A 23975-nucleotide genomic window follows, 5' to 3' on the forward strand; every position below is an offset into this window, starting at 1 on the left:
TTTAGTATCAGGCAGGATGATAACTGTGTAGAAAACCAGTCTTCTGTACGTTATGTGCCCCTTTACATATCCTTACCATTTTAAGCTTAAAATAAACGTAGGTACATTGTACTTAAGCAAATCATCTTCACGTGAAAATAATTTTTTTTTATGAAAATGTAATTTTTCTTGTGAGCTGTGGCAAGTTTCACATAACAGAGATATTATCATAAACAAAATAAGTTTAAAAATTACGTCTCTTCGTACAGATAAAGCCTTGTTTACTAATAAAAGGAAGGGTTTTTCAGTGGAGGCGTGTTCTGCTCACATGCCACGGAATAATTCAGTTAGTAGTGCAACCCTTTTATTAGGTTGCAGCAAGCATGTAACATAGACTGTTTGCAATAAATGTTGTTTGCGATGTCAGAAATATTGTGTGAAACACATTTAATTCTTTAAGATATTAATTAGTTTTATTGATTACAATACAAATTGCTCCTGAAAGGTGAACTTCTTGGTGACCATAATGCCACTAGCGTTACAAAATTTATGCAAACTCATATTATGAGCTTCTTCTGCTTTCGTTGCTCTTCTGTTTTTCACCCATATGTTCATTGTACACAGTGTAGCGATTGATCCATTTCCTGACCATTGCACTTGAGCTTATTTATTTTTTAATGTCGTAGAAGGTCGTTGAGAAATTGTGTTGCACCCATATCTAGTACAAGGTTCTCGTAGGTTATCTGCAGAAAATGACACAGAATGCGCTTTCAGTAACACAAATAATATCACTTAAACGCATTGAAATGAAACAAAATATTATTTGTGAGAACTTGAACACTAGATTATATTATAATTTTACTACATTCCTATGGCTTACGTAGAACTGAACAGTTTTGTTGCACAAATGATCATTTGACAATTATTAGAAAGTTTCTATACCCAGACTCGGTGAAACTACAGCAAATCATTAATCTGGAAACTACAGTAGGATTAGACGAGTGACATCGAATTAAAGCAGAGTAATAGTACCACGTCTGTACGTTAATGTGAATAGTCAACTAAGTGTAAAATGTCATCTTCAATCAGATCGCTACGTTTCCTATTTTCGTTAATTGTATAAACTGTGGCACTTCTTCTTGCCCACCATAATAGAAGTGCCAATCTCAAATATCTTGTTAATTATAGGTTATTGTTTCTCAGCAACAGCCGTGTATTTTGTGACTTACTGAAGTTAGTTAATGCTTGACACTGTCATAAACTTAGTTTCATTTGAACACTTAATTCTTATATCATCTTACATTCTAGTACACCGACAATTTGTTGAAAATTCGAAATTGATTGAACGGAAACGTCTTTGTTTGATCCAATAAAAAAGGCTGGTGTTTAAAAAATTGTAAAAAATCTCTTTAGAGCATGTCATTTGCCAAAACATTATCGAACCATTCAGACAGATGCAGAAATACATATTTAATTAAAAATCAACAATGACTGATCCTTGTGCTCTCTTGGCCGACTTCTGATACCTTGGAATTAAACCAAGCCATTAAGCAAAGATGACATAAAGCAGACCAGCAGAGACAAGGAGGGCATCCTTAACCAAGAGAAGCCTACTAGTGTCAACCATAGGTCATTATTTCAGGAAGACACTTCTGAGAACGCACATTAGGAGCACAGCACTGTGTGGTAGTTAGTCATGACTGCAAGAAAACCGGAACAGAAGAGCACCGAAGAGTTTGAAATGTAGTGCAACACAGGAAAATTCAAAAATTAGGTGGACTGAGAAGAAAAGGAATGATCAGGTTCTCCTCAGAACGGGCGAAGAAAAGAATCTACGGACACCACTGACAAGAAAAATCGACAGAATTTCAGGACATGTTTTAAGACGTCACTGAATATCTTTCATGGTAATGTATATACAGGGGGAAACACTGTAGAGAAGACAGAGATTGGAATACATCGAACAAATAATTGAGGAGTAGGATGCAAGGAGTAGGGCACAGGACCGGAATTCGTGGCGGGCGCATTAAACCAGTCAGAAGACTCATGACTGAAAATAAAGTAGAATGACAGTAGTCTACATAGCATTTTACAAACATACAAATTTTTGAAGCTCCTTGATATTAGCGGCAGCGTAAACAGTTTGGCGTAAGGTCGAGATCACAGCGTTTATTTAGTCCTCCTGTTAGATGAGAGAACTGTTGAAGAGCTGGACTGAAGTCACATTCATAATGACTGTGTTGTGAAAAATGACATTTTGAGCCAAATTCTGGATCTTCTGCTTGTCATAAGAAGTCATCTTCACCAATTTGTCCATCCGAGCGCAATTCCAGGACTGACCCAAACCTTTAATTGTCAGTTACGGTTCCCTTTGAATTTTGCTTACTAACATACAGAGGTAATTCCTTCGGGAGTAGCACCACCGGAGGAATTGTTATCTCACCATAGGCATAAACATCAGCTGTATTCAACGAGATGAAATTAATTGAACCTTTCATAGAAGGGAAAAGTACGTATAATTTAATGTTTGATTATTTTTAAAGACATGCTCATTCAGCATAACTGATTAAGGTGACTGGACGCGATGAACAGAAAATGTCACATCATATTAACATTTCACGTTAAGCATTTCTGGAATATTATGAGTGTCACTTGCGGCTGCCCTGAAAAATGATTGATCCCTTTTGTTTCGCATCACTGAATTTAATCCATTTGATATCACGTGAGAAACTAATTGAATTTTCAAAACAGATCATATTAAAATCTATCACCCAACATTTTCTGGTCATAAAGATAAGTATTCGAACTGCTATCTGGAATGTTGGTTTTGTCCTCAGATGATTAACGTTTTCCACAGACTAATTCTAGAGTTCAGGATATCTAACATTCTGCGTGGTGTCTGTTTGTTCTATATCGTGTCTCCCTACCACTTTCGCGCAACGATATCTGAGCATGTTTTTTAGGGAATTGACTAGTTTGAACCTGGGACCTTTTGCTGGTAAGGAGACGCCAGACCACACATGACATGTAAAATTCAGGAGAGTTGAGTGAGACTAGCGATGATATAACCAAATACTTAATGATTTCAGTGTCAGCTCCACTGCACTCCCTGTAAAAGAATCTTAATACTTACAAAATTTAGTGGAAGGGGTTCAAGGCTTTCCTATTTTTAGTTAGCTGGTAAAATAACGTCGAGAAACCAGTTAAGTTTACCATTGGAAATTTTATTCTACTCACAAAACATCGTTTATAAATTGCACTATTGATGAAAGGAAAAGTTTTAATACTGCGTTCAACAAAAATGTGAATGAATATTCCCTGAATGGGTTTCCAAGTTCTACAATGGATCGAAGGATGACCTATGCCATATCACATCTATAATCTAGGTTTAAATTAAGTTTCACAAAAGAGAAAGCTATCAAAATGGTCTACAGTGACCCTCAATTATCTTCAATTGTTTATATAACTTGTCGTAAATTACAGTGGCTGATGTGGCTTCCCAATAACTATATAACAGAAAAATCATCGCGTTTCAGATTTTTAGTTCAAGTGGCAATGAGCTTTAATTGACGATCGACACTAGTATTACGCAAAAAAGGGGGTGTAACAGATGAGACTTCTGCAGTTCTGAGTGAAGCTTTATGCGCTGTTATGCGGCATCGCGTGCGTTCATTACCTTGTCGGCGTTCGTCAGGGGGCGGCGGACAGCACAGCTCCGCTCACCTCGCCGTCTCAGAAGCAACTCTCTCCTAACTTCTCCTTACTACAATTTACCGAAGTTGGTTTAAAAAACACTGTCTGGCTGTGTTTTCATCTGACCAATCAGGGTCTCAATGTTAGCCTTAAGCTCCGCCTACAAAAATTCCGTCTATCCAATGAGACACGTTATACTTTTCATGGTGGGGCAATGTTTTTAAAGTTAGCAACGTATCAGAGACGCGAAAAAGTCTCACACTAAAACTTGCAGCTGGTGTGGTCCTTGAGCATTATCGTAAGATCTATGCTGTTCTTCTGGAGGGCTCTATCTTTTAACATGGGCTGGGGAGTGGTCCTGACATAACAGCGACATGAAAAAGTCTCACGCTAAAAACTTGCGGGTGGTGTGGTCCTAGCGGTTAGCTGGCAACGTGGGTGTCCTTCCCTTACCGTAGGGCCTTCTAACTTAACACGGTTCTTCTCTCGGCTTCTGTTCTCGTTTGTCCCCTCGGAACTGCGTCTGTCTCACGGTGGGAAGGTATGACATGCATTTAGGCATTCTTGTGTTAGTCTGTGGTATTCCATTTGCTCACTCGTTACTCGTATTACTTTGGTTAATTTAATGTCACGATTTATTCGGAGCTATGTGACATACTACTGGATTTGCTTATCATGTCAGGGTTTTCAAGGAAGGTGTTGGATTTGCCTGACACCTTAAAGATATTACCCCTGATTTTAAAAAATACTTACCTTAATTGAAGGTGCGTTTAGTTTTATATCCACAGAGTTGATAGCCAGTTTGCTTTCGTCAATGACAGTATAATCTGAAGAAGCTTCTACATCGTAGTCAGTCAGTTTTATACTGGAAAAACAATGCCATATAATAAATTCTTTGTCAATACAAATATAAAAACTAGTTCCTAACTTGCAACATCAACCTCATATTTAAATCGAATTTGATAAATTTCATCGAAAACTGAATGAGAAATGAAGAAAGTTGAAACATGCAACTCTTTTCGCGTTATAATATCAAGAAAACCATCCATCATTGGCCATCAAGACTAGTAGCTGATACTTAGGGTCTTGTCGAAAAGCTTGATTTGTACTGTGCTTCTTTGATAGTCCAAGTCGATATTTCCAAATGTCAGACCAATTTTGCCTAGGAGTGTCTCTTTCTGCTGCTGAAACAACTGCCATGTGTAGCCTACTCTGAATGACGTTCGAAGCGTAGTCACTGCCACAGCACTCGTACTGGTTGAAAGTGTACTACTGAAGCTTTCTGTGACCAAAAATGTGGTATTCTTGGAACACCCTATATTCTCATCGAGGGCGACGCAAATGCAGCAGAGCCAGAGGCCTCCTTTCAGAAACTGGGGGGCTTGCAGATAACGACAAGCAGCTTTGCCTCTTCCGTTAACCCCCATATCAACATAACACATAATCACTTCACGGAGCTCATATAGTTTGTACTCCATATTGTGTTGAGAACCTTATATGTGAGCAGCAGTTAGTAAACTACACAAACAGCTTTGAAGTACACTTACTTCGAAATGAACTGAGTGCATTGTGTACCATCATCAATGAGGCTTCCGCACAAGCGTCACTAGTTGTTGCATGAAAGAATGGAAACCCAATCAGTTGAATCGGCTAACTAGTTCAACGAACCTCATGTAAGAGTACTGTTACCTTGTAACCTTGCAGATATCAGTTTTGGTTTTATATGCTAGAGATTTTCGGATTGTCTGTTTATATAACGTGTATAGTTCGTAAAATTTTTTTAGAGTACATTAAAATTACTTGGTCACCAATCAGTCTCTATTAGCGTTAGATTTCTTACCCAACACCTTCAAGATTAACAACATCACACAAATGTACACTCCTGGAAATTGAAATAAGAACACCGTGAATTCATTGTCCCAGGAAGGGGAAACTTTATTGACACATTCCTGGGGTCTGATACATCACATGATCACACTGACAGAACCACAGGCACATAGACACAGGCAACAGAGCATGCACAATGTCGGCACTAGTACAGTGTATATCCACCTTTCGCAGCAATGCAGGCTGCTATTCTCCCATGGAGACGATCGTAGAGATGCTGGATGTAGTCCTGTGGAACGGCTTGCCATGCCATTTCCACCTGGCGCCTCAGTTGGACCAGCGTTCGTGCTGGACGTGCAGACCGCGTGAGACGACGCTTCATCCAGTCCCAAACATGCTCAATGGGGGACAGATCCGGAGATCTTGCTGGCCAGGGTAGTTGACTTACACCTTCTAGAGCACGTTGGGTGGCACGGGATACATGCGGACGTGCATTGTCCTGTTGGAACAGCAAGTTCCCTTGCCGGTCGAGGAATGGTAGAACGATGGGTTCGATGACGGTTTGGATGTACCGTGCACTATTCCGTGTCCCCTCAACGATCACCAGTGGTGTACGGCCAGTGTAGGAGATCGCTCCCCACACCATGATGCCGGGTGTTGGCCCTGTGTGCCTCGGTCGTATGCAGTCCTGATTGTGGCGCTCACCTGCACGGCGCCAAACACGCATACGACCATCATTGGCAGCAAGGCAGAAGCGACTCTCATCGCTGAAGACGACACGTCTCCATTCGTCCCTCCATTCACGCCTGTCGCGACACCACTGGAGGCGGGCTGCACGATGTTGGGGCGTGAGCGGAAGACGTCCTAACGGTGTGCGGGACCGTAGCCCAGCTTCATGGAGACGGTTGCGAATGGTCCTCGCCGATACCCCAGGAGCAACAGTGTCCCTAATTTGCTGGGAAGTGGCGGTGCGGTCCCCTACGGCACTGCGTAGGATCCTACGGTCTTGGCGTGCATCCGTGCGTCGCTGCGGTCCGGTCCCAGGTCGACGGGCACGTGCACCTTCCGCCGACCACTGGCGACAACATCGATGTACTGTGGAGACCTCACGCCCCACGTGTTGAGCAATTCGGCGGTACGTCCACCCGGCCTCCCGCATGCCCACTATACGCCCTCGCTCAAAGTCCGTCAACTGCACGTACGGTTCACGTCCACGCTGTCGCGGCATGCTACCAGTGTTAAAGACTGCGATGGAGCTCCGTATATGCCCGCATCTCGTGGTCGTGCGGTAGCGTTCTCGCTTCCCACGCCCGGGTTCCCGGGTTCGATTCGCGGCGGGGTCAGGGATTTTCTCTGCCTCGTGATGGCTGGGTGTTGTGTGCTGTCCTTAGGTTAGTTAGGTTTAAGTAGTTCTAAGTTCTAGGGGACTTATGACCACAGCAGTTGAGTCCCATAGTGCTCAGAGCCATTTGAACCATTTTTGGAGCTCCGTATGCCACGGCAAACTGGCTGACACTGACGGCGGCGGTGCACAAATGCTGCGCAGCTAGCGCCATTCGACGGCCAACACCGCGGTTCCTGGTGTGTCCGCTGTGCCGTGCGTGTGATCATTGCTTGTACAGCCCTCTCGCAGTGTCCGGAGCAAGTATGGTGGGTCTGACACACCGGTGTCAATGTGTTCTTTTTTCCATTTCCAGGAGTGTATTTTAAATGTATGTGCTAGCATGTCTTTCCTGAAAGCGTTTGTCTGGAATGTAGCTTTATAAGGAAGTGAAAGAGAGCATACCAGAAGAGAATAGTATCTTTTGAAGTGTCTTGTTATAGAAGCCTTCTGAAGGTTACATTATTGTTCAGTTAACTGATGAAGATGTGCTGAATCGGATCAGGGAGAAAATAAATTTGTGGCTCACCTTGATTGAAGAAAAGGATTTCTTTCAAGTTCATATACAAAGATACCGAGGTATAGTTAACATGGGAACTGCGGACGTCTGGAGGGGTTGGTGAGAGGTGGGGAATAAGTGAGGGATACCAGAGTTTCTCTTCATTAAACATGGTTCAAGAGAACATAGACTGAATAGTTACATAGAGATGAAGACAGTGAAACGTGATAGACTAACATGGAGAGATGCATCAAATCCACCGAAGGCCGCAATAACAACAAAAAGAACAATTATCCGTACCAGCGAAGCATGGACGGCTAATTTTTATACTGTGGCACTGAAATATCTAGTAAATAGGCTAGAAGTTAATTGCCAACTCACCTGATCCCTCCTTGTCCTTCCAAAAGGGAACCGCTTGAAGTTCCATACAAGCTGTATTGTCCATCAATAGATAGGGTACCGCTTGCGAGAAGAGATTTTCCATTCCTGCCCACTTTAAGCGACGGGAGACCAGAGAGAGTAAGATTAGTCAGGACGCCATCCACGCTGAAACACAACGAACAGCGATTAAAACACAATGCACAGCGATTAAAACACAATGCACAGCGATTAAAACACAAAGCACAGCGATTACACGAAGAACACTGGCCACTACAGCACGGAGCAGTACAAAGACAGGCTTCCAAAGGATAGTAACTTTACCAGTTCTACAAACCTATCAATTACTTCTGAACCGAAGGACAGATTTTTTTTTTTTTTTGCTTAATATTCAAAGCGTTTTCAATGCGGTGCTATACGAGGATGATAAAGAGTAGTTGGCCTGGTAACATACGTTTTCCTGCAGATTCGACGAGGGGAGGAAATGTAGAAAATATTTACATCAAGAAGGGGCAAAATGATAGGACATGTCTTAAGAGATCAAGGAATAAATTCCATCGAGCTGGAAAGAGCTGTAAAAACAGTCCAGGAAGAAAGAGCTTGGAATGCAGCCAAAAAATAATCGAGGGCGTTCATTGGGAGCGCTACTCAGATGGGAAGAGGTTGATATAGAAGTTCATGACTGGCTCATCGTATAAATCTGGTAATGTTTCATTTAACCAGCGATATGGAGACGGACTCTGTGAGTGATGCCGATATTGCTGTACCGTTTTCGACAGCCGCAATTCAAGGGGTCGCGGCAAACGTGTCACATAGGATGGAAGTCAGTCCTCAACAACAAATAAAAACCTAATCGACGGATGGATCGCCATTTCGCATCTCGATAGTTACAGCCCTTATGGACCATGAATTTAGCTTGGAACTCAGTTTGATTCTGTTGAGACGATTCTGACTCTGATGGTCAGTACTGATTTCAGCTAACGTTACTTACATTCGTAATGTTCGCACCCTACTGTGTTTTCAGCCATCGTCGTAGTATCGATTCTGGTTTATGCTTGCAACATGATTCACTGAAATGACTATGTAATTTCAGTCAGATTACGACACAAAATTTTCTTTTACGCAGCGAGGTGAAGACTTGGATTACATTCAGCGAATCCTTTTTGTCAGACACTTCCTTGGAAGAGATCAGGGCATACTAGTGAAGAGGGTGCAGGTAATCGATTTTATGTACCTGGTATATCGCTATAGAAGGATTAGGGCTGAACTGTGAGCTCCACATTAGTCGCAGATTCATACTTCCTGATGTCAACCACCGATAGCTAACATGAATTGTCCAAACTATCGCTAACACGATAGTAAATTGCGACGTAGCAGCTACCAGATGAACATTCATTCAACTTAATAATAAGCTTCCATAGCTTCCATTTGACACTATAGCACAGGAACAACCATAGCACATGTACTGAATACTGTGAGCCCTAGTCTTGTTCTCAAGGACGCGGATTTATCAGAGGGTGTCGCCAGGAAATTGACACCTCAAGAACCTGTACCGCCAAGATTTTATGGACTCCCTAGAGTCCACAAAGAAGGGGTGCGGTTACACCCAATTGTCAGCAACATTATGGCATCTACATATTTGCTGGCCAAATACCTGGCAGAACTACTAAGCCCTTACGTGGGTAAATGACCTCATCAAGTTCGGAATTCTATGGATTTCGAAAAACATCTCGAGAACTTCAATCTGAAAGACTCAGATATCCTGGTGAGTTTTGACTTTATCTCGTTATTCACCAGGGTGCCGCTTCCAGATTCAGTTGAGCTCCTTGCACAGAAATTTGCCGAGAAGACGACCGACCTTTTCAGACACGTTCTGACCTCCACGTCTTTTCTGTTCAATGGAGAATACTATGAGCAAACAGAAAGAGTGGCAATTGGGAACCCACTTTCGCCTATGGTCGCGAATTTCTATACGGAGTATTTCGAGGAGGAAGCTTTGGCGTCATTCAAACCTACTTGTTTTCTACGTTACGTTGATGACACGTTCGTGATATGGCCCCATGGAAGGGACAAGCTCCTTGACTTCCTTACACACCTGAACTCCATACATCCGAACATCAAATTCACTATGGAGACCAAAGCAGAAGGAAGTTTATCATTCCTAGACACCATGGTCAAAAGAAGAGCGGATGGCACCCTGGGCCATGAGGTATACAGGACGATAACGCACACCGACCTGTATTTGCGTACAAATAGCTGCCACCACCCTCTGCAGAGGAATGGGGTACTAAAAACACTGGTGCACAGGTGCGCACCATCTTGGACGCAGAGAGTCTGCCCCATGAGCTGGAACACCTCAAAACTGTATTCCGGAAAAACGGGTACTCGGAGTGGCAGATCAGACGTGCTCTCCGCCCCACCTCTACAGTACAGCGTGTGGAGATGGACGAAGTCACGGAGGAAGGAATAGCCACCGCCTATATACCGTACACTGGAGCACTATCCGGGAAAATAGGACGACATTGAGAAAACACCGAGTAGGAACTGTCTTTTGCCCGCCCAATAAAACACGAGCATTACTGGGAAGTGTCAAAGACGATCTCGGTTTGCAGAAGGCCGGCATATACCAGATTCCCTGTGAGTGACTTACATTGGACAGACAGTGCGCAAAATCGAAGATCGTTGCCGAGAACGTCAGAGGCACACTCGACTTACGTACCCCAACGAGTCAGCAGTTGCAGAGCAATGTTTGTCCGAAAATCACGAAATGGACTACCAACATAGCAAGCACAGACATCTAAATATTGGGACAGCGTCGTTAGAGAGGCTATCGAAATTCGAACCTGGTACGGACTTATCAACAGAGATTGCGGCTATAACCTCAGCAAGGCATGCGAACCAGCACTAATTAAAAAGAGGCTCAGCAAAGAAAAAGAACGAGCGACCAGGGCGGACGAGGCAGTTACACCGACGCCAGCACAGACGCCGACGCCACCCTCTCAGCGACCGCCGACGCGCGGCCGTGGGCGCGGACCGCGGAGAGAACGCCTCGCGGGGGAAGGGGATTTAGGACGGCCGTCCGCCCTTAGGAGCCAGTTCGTCAGCGCACCTGACGATGACGACATGTCTGATCGCCGAAATATTGTGCCTGTTGGACACTATGAACCAGCAGTACACCCGTGGACTGTTCGAGCAACAAATACGCCGGGAGAAGTTGAAGAATCCTACAAACCATACAGCTCCTAGAGATATGAAGCAATCGTGTGCTATACTAGGTCAATTTAATTTTTATAGAAAGTTTTCTTCCACATGCAGCATCCATAAGGAAATCGCTTCACGAACTGTTACGAAAGGCACTAAATGGACTTGTAACAATGGACTCGAAAGCCCATTTGACAACTTAAAAAAATAAACTTTCCTGGACGCGGTAAGTCTCACCTTATATTATCCAAGTAAAATTTTAACTTCTGCAGCAGTTGATTCCCAATACGGAAACAGCACATTCTCGGGTGACATAGAGAACATGATTTTGAATGGCCGATAACGTTCACGTCCAAAACACTGACAATTGCTCAGAGAAAGTACAATTAAACTGAGAAGTAAAATCATGCTTTCACTTTTGTGGTTCAAAAACTTCATGAATACATTAACGACCAAAGATTCATACTACTTACGGACGCAAGCTATTGTGGCTATATTTGCAGCCAACGCTTGCGGTATTTCGCACTGATTTTATCGAACTATGAATATGAAATAGTTTTCAAGCCCACAGATCAACACACGAAGCTTGAGCTGAAGGATCCAGTGTTATCTAAAATCAAACATTGCATTCGATACGAGTGGCCATTAGATAAAACGTTAATCATTCAACCTGACATTAAATCGTTCTGGAACACGACAAGTACTCTCACTATCAACAAATCGGTCATTCTGATACACTGATAATCAGGAAAGACATTTGTGGTGATCCCCAAAGTATTATCGTAATTATGTTTAGTACCCAGTCCTTGGACGACGATTCTCCTTTGTTATGTTTCACTGGAGACGGAATTTGTGGCTCCCTGTCTGACAAGGATGACAAAACTACATGGCTCGACATCTGTTTCACTCTTTAAGCACGTATCGTCATTATTGTACTCCACATGTACATGGTCCGCACTGTCAAGCGTATACGACACCACACTTTCCACTGACTCATCTTGTAGAAACGCTAATATTTCATCTACGTCTTCCTTCTCGATCTATGGAATTCCTTGGAGTCCTTTCTGACGAAATGTTGTTGTAGATATAATGCAATGTTTGCTTTGTTTATCTTTGCCATTGCTTTGCTTTGTATCAACACCACTAGCAGCGCAGCAGTGTTGTAAGTTACTCGTCAACTAACCAGTTTAGCTGCACTCCGTAGCTTCATGTTGTCTGCACCATTGGATGCCTCCAGTCCCGCCCCCTGTTGCCATTAGTAGTGACTATCGTGGTTTAACGCAGTAAACATTATTGGTCTTCTGCGACCTCGAACTGATGGAGTTGCTTCTTTGTATATCAAAATTTAAATTCCAGAAGAGTGACTCAACAGAACGCACATTCACCTACCAAATATCAAAAAACTTAGATAATGAAATGTTACAAGTTGGCATTTTCTGTGTTCTTTCCAAGGCATTTTACAATGTAGGTCACGCTACAGTCTTAGAAAAACTGAAGTTTTATGGAATTGATAGCTTTACACACAACCAGTTTCCATTATGCTTAACAGACATAATGCAAATGCTGTGCTGAGTAATTCAGATAGTTTTAGAACCGATGGGAAGAAATCACAAAGAAATTTTAGTACATTCAATTTTGTGTCCACTTCTATTCCTCATTTATGAGTATGATTTCCCACATTACATTAATCAAGGGGAGGTTTTACTTTTTTTAGACGCTACAAGTGTCATAACAAATCCCATTAGAGAGAAAGCAATTGGACAAGTGGTAAATGACATTTTTCGAAGTATTATGAAGTGGTTCTCAGACAATGGATTTTACCTAAATTTTCAAAAAACAAAAAGGAAAAAACTCACTTTATTGAGTTCTGTGCAACAGATAGTCATACCAACAATTGATATAGCACATGAGCGGGAGTCAGGAAACAGTATGGAATGCTCCAAATTTTCGGGTACACGTAACAATGGAAACTTTAACTGTAGGAAGCATATTACTGAGCTTCTCAAACAGTTACGCTGAGCTACTTTTGTGCTCAACAGCTAGAAAACAGACAAATCTCTCTGGCTTATTTTCATATATCAACTTAATAAATTGATATGGAATAATTTTCCGGGGTAGCTCATAATTTGAAAGAAAGTGTTGATAGACGGAACAGTGAAAATACTATGTAGTGTTCACTCGCAGTCGTCATGTAGGTACCTCTCCAAGGAGTTGAGCATTTAACTGCAACCGTCACAATACATACAGGGTGTCCAGAAAAGGACTCCCTGATTTCAAAATTAAATATCTCGAAAAGAAAGATCGATAGAGGAATGCAGTAAACGGTATGTTTATTGTGAAAGCTGTAAGAAGTTTATACAGCAGTATGAAATAATAGTTACAAAAGCTGCTAACAGATAGCGCTGTACGCTGTACAGCTCATATCAGCGTACATAAGTGAAATAATCGTATGAAAACAATCTTTGGAAACAATCACATCACAATGTTTTCAAAATGTTCACCATTGGCACTTCAGAGGTGGCGCAAATGAAGAATGAAATTCGCCACCACATTTCGTAGTGTCTCAGCCGAAATGGATTCACATGCCACAGAGATCGCCGATTCAAGCTCGTCCAGCGTGGCGGGATGCTTCGGTTGGACCATGTCTTTCACTGTGCCCCACAAAAAAAAGTCACAGGGAGTCAAATCCGGCGAATATGGAGGCCAATCCATGACTGCACCAGTAAATTTGGGATATTCCAAAGCAGTGACTCGATTCCCGAAGTATTCCTCAAGAAAGCGAAACACTTGTTCGGTCCGATGTGGTCGGGCTCTATCTTGCATAAACCATTCAGTACCTGGTCGATCCTCTAACGCTTGCTGTGTGGCGACAAATTGTTCCAAAACTGCAACGTAACGTGCACCAGTGACCGTTTCTCCAATGAAAAAAGGGCCAATAATGCCTCTGCTGCATACTGCAGCCCACACAGTAACTTTAGGAGAATACAGGGGTTTCGCTTCACACCAATATGGCTTTTCGGTACCCCAAAATCGCCAGTTCTGCTTGTTCACGTATCCATTCAGGTGGAAGTGTTCTTCATCTGTAAACCACATGCAGCCAACATCAAATCCTTCACTATCAACCATTGTGAGCATCTGATTAGCAAAGGCAACCCTTTGTTGCACAGCTCGTACGGGTATGGCCTGGCGCGTTTGAATTTTGAATGGAAACATGTGTAGGCTCTTTCTCAGTATTTTCTGCGTGCTGGAACGCTTCAAACCAGTCTCAGGTGCAATTCTACGGACGGATGACATTGGATTTCGCTGAATAATTCCAGAAACTGTGGCGATATTTTCAGGCGTAACTACGGTTTGCTTGCGGCCAACATGTCCCACTAGATCATCAGTTACGCTGCCTGTTCGTTGAAATTTTGCGAAGAGCGTACGAATGGTTTTCGCATCGGGTCCTTTTGGAACATTAAATCGTGCTTGAAAACTTCGCCTTGTTGCCGTAGGACTATCTTCTAACCTGTGGTACTCTAGCACCAGAAAAACGCGTTGTTCAGTGGAATACATGGTTTTAATCTCTTCCTTCGGTACGTTAACCTCCTTTCACGTTTCAATAGTGGAACTGATCGCTCTGGGCTTCGGATCACTATTTATACTAGGCATTACGTATGGCGATTACAGCGCCATCTATTAGCAGCTTTTGTAACTATTATTTCAAACTGCTGTGTAAACTTCTTACAGCTTTCACAATAAACATACCGTTTACTGCATTCCTCTATCGATCTTTGCTTTCGAGATATTTAATTTTGAAATCAGGGAGTCCTTTTCTGGACACCCTGTATATTCGTTAATTTAATTAATAATAAACAATCCATCAAAATTTCAGAACAATTGTGATGTTCATACCTACATCTCTAGAGGAGAAAATAACCTTTATTACGCATTATTAAAACTGTCAGTTGCACAGAGAGGAGCTCAATATACAGCATCAAAAATGTTTTATCATTTAGCCAACACCATGTAAAATGTCTGACAGGTAGCAAAGTAAGTTTAAATGTAATGTAAAGGCATTTCTCTTGCACAACTCCCTCTTGTCTATGAATGAATTTTGAATTAAAAATTGGTAGCCAGCAAAATAAAGCCTAGACTTAAAATGTATTTGCTCGAGAAGGACTACAAAATGTCTTCATCAAGGTTAACGTTAGTCATGTATACCTGTAAACCGACTCGTTTCACATCATTTCGATAAAAGTTCGAACAGGATATGGAGCATGTAACGAAGTAGCTAACTACCTTTTCTGAAAGACTTCGTGTGTCCATTTCCAAGTACTTTAGATGAAATGTAACTGTACATAGCATCAGCATTGATTGCAGTTATTTCCAGACCAGCGCGAAAAAGTATCGGACGAGATTAGCTATCGTCTGGATACTTGTCGTGCACCCGGTGGAGACCACACTGAAGGTATATAAAAACTTTTAATCATAAACTTAATCTCAAAAAGTAATCAAAACTTGAAAGTGCATAATTGCAAAAGAAACATTCTTGAGAAATCCAGGGGTTATTTTTTATAATAATAGCTTTGTAGTCTTGAACGTTAAGTGAAACTAAGTTCACTCCAAGTTTTCTTTTTTTTATTATTATTAGAAGAATCACGTCTCCCGGCTATCTCAAATGCTGTGATTCCTTGCAAAATTTGAGAACATTATAGCACAGATGTTGTGGTTGCACTTACTCTTGGGTTGTAGACTGCAGTGAGAAGGAGTATTTGCTGACTATTACAGCGTCATCAGCGAGGGCTCTGATGTCACCGACGTGGCTCTTTTTCAGGGTTGGCAGCAGTTTGGGGCCGACGTTTTCGGCACCGAAGCGCAGCAGTGTTTCGACCATGCGTCTGTGGTCGTAGCTTTCTGAAGTTGCCACACTGCCCAACAGCAGTGCGAGCACAGAAACGTAAGCAGGCGACTTCATTCTCTAGTAGCTTACGTCCTGCAAACATGTAAGTTGCTGTGTAGGTCTGATTCATTTTCGGTCTTTCAGGGCGAGTAATACATTTCAATCCTTAATATGCGATACTTAGTATATCACAAGACAAGTTAAATACTCTCGGAGGTGATTAGAAATCAAGGAAAACACTCACGTGTTCTACTCTGAACTGAAACTAATTTCAGACAGACAGGTTTTTCGTTAGCCTATGTGTACGAACGTATGAACATAGTCATACCACGTGTCACATCAAACTTACTTAGTTACACGATCAGGATTAATAGCTGAAGGCAGTATAAAAACAAAGTCACCGAAATCGGTTCTCTTTCCAAAAACCGTCGATGCTATGTGGAGCGTGATTAAAGGGCCTTTGCATGCGGTTTACCATGAGAGAGAGAGAGAGAGAGAGAGAGAGAGACCTTTACGAATATCGAAACTGCTATACATTTGGTTTGGCATATATATTTAGCAAAGACGTGTTTTCGATGGGTCCAGCAAACTCTTCTGAACCTCAAACATGAGCTCGTATCGAGTGGTACAACGAAATACTCGTAAAATTGGACCGAGCAAATGAAATTCGGTTCGCAACATTCTAACACAAGATGAAAATTTGATGTATTCTTACGAGCGGGTAACCAAGCAGCAAACAACGGTTTCGCTGTTCAAAGTTGAACCGAGGCAAAAAAAAGAAAAAAACAAAACCAAGAACATGATCTGTTGTTTCTTTAGCAACAGTAGACATGTTGAGACCATTGGTTTGGAGGATCGCGTAGAAGTAAGGTACGCAACAATTTATTTGCCACAAGTCTTTGGTGAAATCGTGAAAAACAATACCGTATCATCCATCACCGTGAAGACTGAGCTGTCACTTAGAACGTCAAACAATTGGTTTTTTAACGGAGAAAGCACAGCATTAATGTCTCATTGCCCGTATTCACCTAACTTTATGACTAGCCACTTTCTTTTTTTCCCGCACGTCAAATAAGAAATACATGAACAGTGATGAGATTAAGTTGTGTCCTTCCTTATCGACAGTCCTACCAACATTAGATTGGGTGAAACGTTACCATATTGCATGCAGTATTGTATTTCATTTACAGGCTAATATTTTGAGAAACAATAAAATTACTTGCACAAAAAATGTTTTCTTTCCATATTTTTACACAAACTTAAAATGAGGTACTCGTATTATACTGCGTTAAACGATTACCAGCCGAAACGGACTTTTTATCGAAAAATGTAAATTTTTGCTATCTTTCGACTGAGAGTATTACAAGTGTCGGAAATCTCGAATTTCATAATTATCTCTTGAATAGATTGCCCGTAATTATCAATGTTTTGGGGGCAGCTCACACAGTAGGTACACAGTTAAAATTAGAAACCAAGTGTTCACTCAATAAAACGCATCCTAAATGCCATTGTGAAATACAGAATGTTGAAAGATACTTCTCATTTTAGACCTTTCAATTGTTGAACGATAATCTTAACAGTTTGATACTAGGAATATTGAATGTACATAGTCTTTTTAATCAATTTTAGAGCCTGTCATTTCATGATGCTGCGGAATGCTGAAGAATTATAAGCATAGAACTCTTGACACCATGATTTTTTATGGTTTTGTCAATGCAATTCATGAGTGAAATTGACACGTTTCTCAGAAATACTTCGGTTTTTGAAAGTGACAATAATCAGGAACTTTTTCAACTTCGGTGGAAGAAGACAACTCCCCTAATAAAAATTATCTCCTCTAGCACAAATTAGTTGGTAGGTAAGAATTCTGTTGCTCAAATCATTTCCTCAAAGTTTCTGGTTCATTTGTTCAATAATTAAGAACTAGGTTTGAATGGGGTGTTTTCTAGTATTATATGTTTCAAATCAGAATATACCAAATATTTTTCTTCTTCAAGTGCTTGGAACCATCAGGAAAATGTAATTGATTTTTGTCGTAGACGCGCTAGAGACACGGCTTTGCTTAATACACTTCCCAGTGACGGAACGTAGCCATCTTCCTGTTCCCACGGGTTTTCTTGCCTTTCTTTCCCTGAACAAACAAGCTTCTTTACAGTCTTGATAGAAGCACTAATCATGTCCCGCTTCAGCCATACTATCAGAAACGTGACAGACATGCAATTTGTTTTTGAACCGTATCAGTAGCTTAATTTTGCTAGATTTACAACAGCACATAATACATCTCTCTACCTGCTGTCGACAGCACTAACCTTCCTCTCCCCCATCCCCGCCCACCCCCACCACGGGTTATAAAACGTTGGATGAATATAGCTTGAGTATTTTGCGTTCCGTTCTTGAATGAGCTAGTTCTTCACACCTACTGTTGATGAAGAAATTTCTCCCAAGCTATGTGTTGTACTGTGATATTACCATTTCTTAAGTACATTCAGTGGTATGACACCTGATGTTCAAGTTTTACTGCACGAACAACGAAAGTTTGTAAGTGATAACCTCTTCTTTCTTTCATTATTTTGCGGGGAGGTGGGAGGGGGGGAGGGAGTATCAGTGAAGAAAAATTTCGAAATGTTTGAAATTATTTTTAAAGAGTTTTAAAATTGCTAATTGCTGCCCGTGGTCTAGGGGTAGCGTCTTTGATTCAAAATCAAAACGTCTTCGGTCCCGTGTTCGATCCCAGCCACTGCATAAATTTTGATAAATAATCAGCATTGGCGGCCGAAGACTTCCGGCATAAGAAGTCAGCCTCATTCTGCCAACGGCCTTGTCAAAGAGGGCGGAGGAGCGGATAGAGATTCAGGGCACTCTCTTGTCCTAGGGGAGCGAAATTGCCCCTAAAGGCGGAAGAATCAGCAATGATCAACGACATGAGGATGCAGAAGGCAATGGAAACCACTGCATTAAAGACACATAACGTGTATCCACAGGGCATGTGGCCTGTAATTGAAGAAGTACCATGATGATCTCTCCATTGGCAAAAGATTCCGGAATAGTTCCCCATTCGGATCTCCGGAAGGGGACTGCCAAGGGGGAGGTTACCATGAGAAAAAGATTGAATAATCAATGAAAGGATAACATTCTACGAGTCGGTGCGTGGAATGTCAGAAGCTTGAACGTGGTAGGGAAACTAGAAAATCTGAAAAGGGAAATGCAAAGGCTCAATCTAGATATAGTAGGGGTCAGTGAAGTGAAGTGGAAGGAAGACAAGGATTTCTGGTCAGATGAGTATCGGGTAAAATCAACAACAGCAGAAAATGGTATAACAGGTGTAGAATTCGTTATGAATAGGAAGGTAGGGCAGAGGGTGTGTTACTGTGAACAGTTCAGTGACCGGGTTGTTGTAATCGGAATCGACAGCAGACCAACTCCGACAACGATAGTTCAGGTATACATGCCGACGTCGCAAGCTGAAGATGAACAGATAGAGAAAGTGTATGAGGATATTGAAAGGGTAATGCAGTATGTAAAGGGGGACGAAAATCTAATAGTCATGGGCGACTGGAATGCAGTTGTAGGGGAAGGAGTAGAAGAAAAGGTTACAGGAGAATATGGGCTTGGGACAAGGAATGAAAGAGGAGAAAGACTAATTGAGTTCTGTAACAAATTTCAGCTAGTAATAGGGAATACCCTCTTCAAGAATCACAAGAGGAGGAGGTATACTTGCAAAAGGCCGGGAGTTACGGGAAGATTTCAATTTGATTACATCATGGTCAGACAGAGATTCCGAAATCAGATACTGGATTGTAAGGCGTACCCAGGAGCAGATATAGACTCGGATCACAATATAGTAGTGATGAAGAGTAGGCTGAAGTTCAAGACATTAGTCAGGAAGAATCAATACGCAAAGAAGTGGGATACGGAAGTACTAAGGAATGACGAGATACGTTTGAAGTTCTCTAACGCTATAGATACAGCAATAAGGAATAGCGCAGTAGGCAGTACAGTTGAAGAGGAATTGACAGCTCTAAAAAGGGCCATCACAGAAGTTGGGAAGGAAAACATAGGTACAAAGAAGGTAGCTGCGAAGAAACCATGGGTAACAGAAGAAATACTTCAGTTGATTGATGAAAGGAGGAAGTACAAACATGTTCCGGGAAAATCAGGAATACATAAATACAAGTCGCTGAGGAATGAAATAAATAGGAAGTGCCGGGAAGCTAAGACGAAATGGCTGCAGGAAAAATGTGAAGACATCGAAAAAGATATGATTGTCGGAAGGACAGGCTCAGCATACAGGTAAGTCAAATCAACCTTTGGTGGCATTAAAAGCAACGGTGGTAACATTAGGAGTGCAACGGGAATTCCACTGTTAAATGCAGAGGAGAGAGCAGATAGCTGGAAAGAATACATTGAAAGCCTCTATGAGGGTGAAGATTTGTCTGATAGAAGAAGAAACAGGAGTCGATTTAGAAGAGATAGGGGATCCAGTATTAGAATCGGAATTTAAAAGAGCTTTTAAAAGAGCTACGGTCAAATAAGGCAGAAGGGATGGATAACATTCCTTCAGAATTTCTAAAATCATTGGGGGAAGTGACAACAAAACGACTATTCACGTGTGTGTGTATAATATATGAGTCTGGAGACATACCATCTGACTTTCGGAAAAGCATCATCCACACAATTCCGAAGACGGCAAGAGCTGACAAGTGCGAGAATTATCGCACAATCAGCTTAACAGCTCATGCATCGAAGCTGCTTGCAAGAATAATATACAGAAGATTGGAAAAGAAAGTTGAGAATGCGCTAGGTGACGATCAGTTTGGCTTTAGGAAAAGTAAAGGGACGAGAGAGACAATTCTAACGTTACGGCTAATAATGGAAGCAAGGCTAAAGAAAAATCAAGACACTTTCATAGGATTTGTCGACCTGGAAAAAGCGTTCGACAATATAAAATGGTGCAAGCTGTTCGAGATTCTCAAAAAAGTAGGGGTAAGCTATAGGGAGAGACAGGTCATATACAATATGAGAGGGAATAATAAGAGTGGACGATCAAGAACGAAGTGCTCGTATTAAGAAGGGTGTAAGACAAGGCTGTAGCCTTTCGCCCCTCCTCTTCAATCTATACATCGAGGAAGCAATGATGGAAATAAAAGAAAGGTTGAGGAGTGGAATTAAAATACAAGGTGGAGGGATATCAATGATACGATTCGCTGATGACATTGCTATCCTGAGTGAAAGTGAAGAAGAATTAAATGATCTGCTGAACGGAATGAACAGTCTAATGAGTACACAGTGTGGTTTGAGAGTAAATCGGAGAAAGACGAAGGTAATGAGAAGTAGTAGAAATGAGAAGAGCGAGAAACTTAACATCAGGATTGATGGTCACGAAGTCAATGAAGTTAAGGAATTCTGCTACCTAGGCAGTAAAATAACCAATGACGGACGGAGCAAGGAGGACATCAAAAGCAGACTCGCTATGGCAAAAAAGGCATTTCTGGCCAAGAGAAGTCTACTAATATCAAATACCGGCCTTAATTTGAGGAAGAAATTTCTGAGGATGTACGTCTGGAGTACAGCATTGTATGGTAGTGAAACATGGGCTGTGGGAAAACCGGAACAGAAGAGAATCGAAGCATTTGAGATGTGGTGCTATAGACGAATGTTGAAAATTAGGTGGACTGATAAGGTAAGGAATGAGGAGGTTCTACGCAGAATCTGAGAGGAAAGGAATATGTGGAAAACACTGATAAGGAGAAGGGACAGGATGATAGGACATTTGCTAAGACATGAGGAAATGACTTCCATGGTACTAGAGGGAGCTGTAGAGGGCAAAAACTGTAGAGGAAGACAGAGATTGGAATACGTCAAGCAAATAATTGAGGACCTAGGTTGCAAGTGCTACTCTGAGATGAAGAGGTTAGCACAGGAAAGGAATTCGTGGCGGGCCGCATCAGACCAGTCAGTAGACTGATGACCAAAAAAAAATTGCTACATTTCTCAAACACTGGATGAATATAATACTAGTAATTTGCGCGCCATGAGATGTGATGCCTCAATCCATACAGTTTTTAAATTTAATTCTTGGTTTAATGTGTTAATTATTAACATAGGATTACACCTCTTAATGAGTAGGTTATGGAAGCATTTTAAATTTTTGGATTTGGTCAATAACTGTGTGAAATACTGAAAATCAAATTTTTGGGTCCGTGGAATCCGTTAAGTTACAACTTGGTGTGCGTGACTGGGTGGCCGTTTTAGCGGTAGAGCAATATAGACTTTGAAAAAAAACATCCTGACTGTATGAGAACAGTTTTTTAGTAACGCTCTAATGTGGGAGAATGTATTTTGCCCAAAGGTCGTTGCCTTAGCGAAGTTCCTGTATTTTGGGTATATATATCTGTACAGACGGCACAGTCACCAGAATGTAGTATATCATTTACTGAGTACTTTTAAATTCAAAATCATCGTCATTGTGCTAGAGATATATTACCAGTGTACTAAATTCCATCTAAAAATTTAGCTAATACAAATTTTTAACATATATTCTTGTTATTAAACCATCAGCACATACACACGGACAATTTTAAAAATTTCATCGGTGGCGAAATTTTCGCAAAAGTTTCATTAATTTACAAGATCTTAGAAAAGTGACGGCTCTAGATGCAAAAACTTTCCGTTACGTCCGAAACTATACGTGACGAGTCAGGTTCAGGTGTACGTTAATTTTTTCTGGAGCATATTTGAGGGAGCGGCATTCAGATTCCCTTCCAGACTTCCAACCTTCTATATCTAGATTTCGATTGTTTCAACAGTCTAATTGAAACGAACTTCGGAATAGTTCCTCTGAACAGTGCACATCCTATTATCTTCCCCATCATTGTTGAACGGTGACAGTCGTCTGTGTCTGGAGATCTCGCGTCCTTTCTCGCCGTAAAATATTTGTCATTAAGATTCAGGATAATGAAATGAAACTAGGGTACAGTGACTGGATGGAAACGAACAAGACACATAACTAAAATCAGAAACTCAACGGTAACCAATAGTGATAATGTAAAGTTATAACACAATAGAAACAAATATAAGAAATAAAATAAAATGAAAAAATGCACTGTCTATAGCAGGAAGTTCCAAACGTAAGGAACAAAGAAGCAATAACAAGAACTGTACATGTGTATACTCGTATATCACATTTAACAGCTAGCACATCGTAAAATACAGAACCCTAGTGTATCTAAATTATAAAAGCTGTGGTACGGTAAGGACATTTTCACTGCAGCATTCATATCACAAAAACCACTGATTAATTCAGCTGCTTTGCATGAGAAAAGACTCACATCGATTTTAGAAACGGAAAGTTATAGTTCGCTCTCCATTAGACAATCAAGGGGAAAATCTCAATAGTGATATTAGTCTTACCTTAAACTCAATCGAAGGAGGATTGCCGTTAACGAGCGCAGTGCCTGACAAATATATATCCCTTGTCTCGCGATAAGAATCAAGTTTTCTTTGAACACTTATCTCCTGCACGTGATTGTGAAGCTCCATTCATAACGCGCTGTCAAATGAGGTGCTAAAAGTTTTGACAAGTGTGATGGTCCCTTCCGGTTAGGAACTGTATAACTGTTAGGTATTACAACCCGGACATACTATTGGTATTACCGCTATGACATACAAATGATTCCTACATTTATTTTGTCTCCCACACGACCACGAGAAGCCAGAAAACTTGGGTTATGGGATAAAAAAGCAGAATAATAATAAAAAGGAAAAAGGAAAGGGACTCGACCTGAGAGGTGAAAAATACACTACTGGCCATTAAAATTGCTACACCAAGAAGAAATGCAGATGATAAACGGGTATTCATTGGACAAATATATTATACTCGAACTGACATGTGATTACATTTTCACGCAATTTGGGTGCACAGATCCTGAGAAATCAGTACCCAGAACAACCACCTCTGGCCGTAATAACGGCTTGATACGCCAGGGCATTGAGTCACACAGAGCTTGGATGGCGTGTACAGGTACAACTGCCTATGCAGCTTCAACATGATACCACAGTTCATCAAGAGTAGTGACTGACGTATTGTGACGAGCCAGTTGCTCTGCCACCATTGACCAGACGTTTTCAATTGGTGA

The 23975-nt window shown here is 41.4% G+C and overlaps 1 protein-coding gene across 1 annotated transcript; it reads right to left on the reverse strand.

Annotated features, from left to right (window-relative positions):
- Positions 1-425: 425 nt before the first annotated feature.
- On the reverse strand, positions 426-23272 carry LOC126234669 (uncharacterized). Its single transcript, XM_049943409.1, has 5 exons — positions 23251-23272; positions 15680-15933; positions 7761-7925; positions 4426-4537; positions 426-722 (listed from the first exon to the last, which is right to left on the reverse strand). Exons 2-5 carry the CDS (start codon positions 15913-15915, stop codon positions 654-656), a joined length of 582 nt encoding a protein of 193 aa, XP_049799366.1. The 5' UTR covers positions 15916-15933; positions 23251-23272; the 3' UTR covers positions 426-653.
- Positions 23273-23975: the final 703 nt, after the last annotated feature.

Source organism: Schistocerca nitens, chromosome 2, assembly GCF_023898315.1.
Source record: "Schistocerca nitens isolate TAMUIC-IGC-003100 chromosome 2, iqSchNite1.1, whole genome shotgun sequence".
In the NCBI taxonomy this organism is placed as follows: domain Eukaryota; kingdom Metazoa; phylum Arthropoda; class Insecta; order Orthoptera; family Acrididae; genus Schistocerca; species Schistocerca nitens.

What these genes read in the sequence shown, in the direction of transcription:
- LOC126234669 (XM_049943409.1), bottom strand. Translation starts at nt 15,915, where the DNA reads ATGAAGTCGCCTGCTTACGTTTCTGTGCTCGCACTGCTGTTGGGCAGT. An exon ending in GAAGGACAAGGAGGGATCAG is followed by an intron (nt 4,538 to 7,760) that starts GTGAGTTGGCAA and finishes TTGTTTTTCCAG; the next exon opens with TATAAAACTGACTGACTACG. An exon ending in TAAACGCACCTTCAATTAAG is followed by an intron (nt 723 to 4,425) that starts GTAAGTATTTTT and finishes CATTTTCTGCAG; the next exon opens with ATAACCTACGAGAACCTTGT.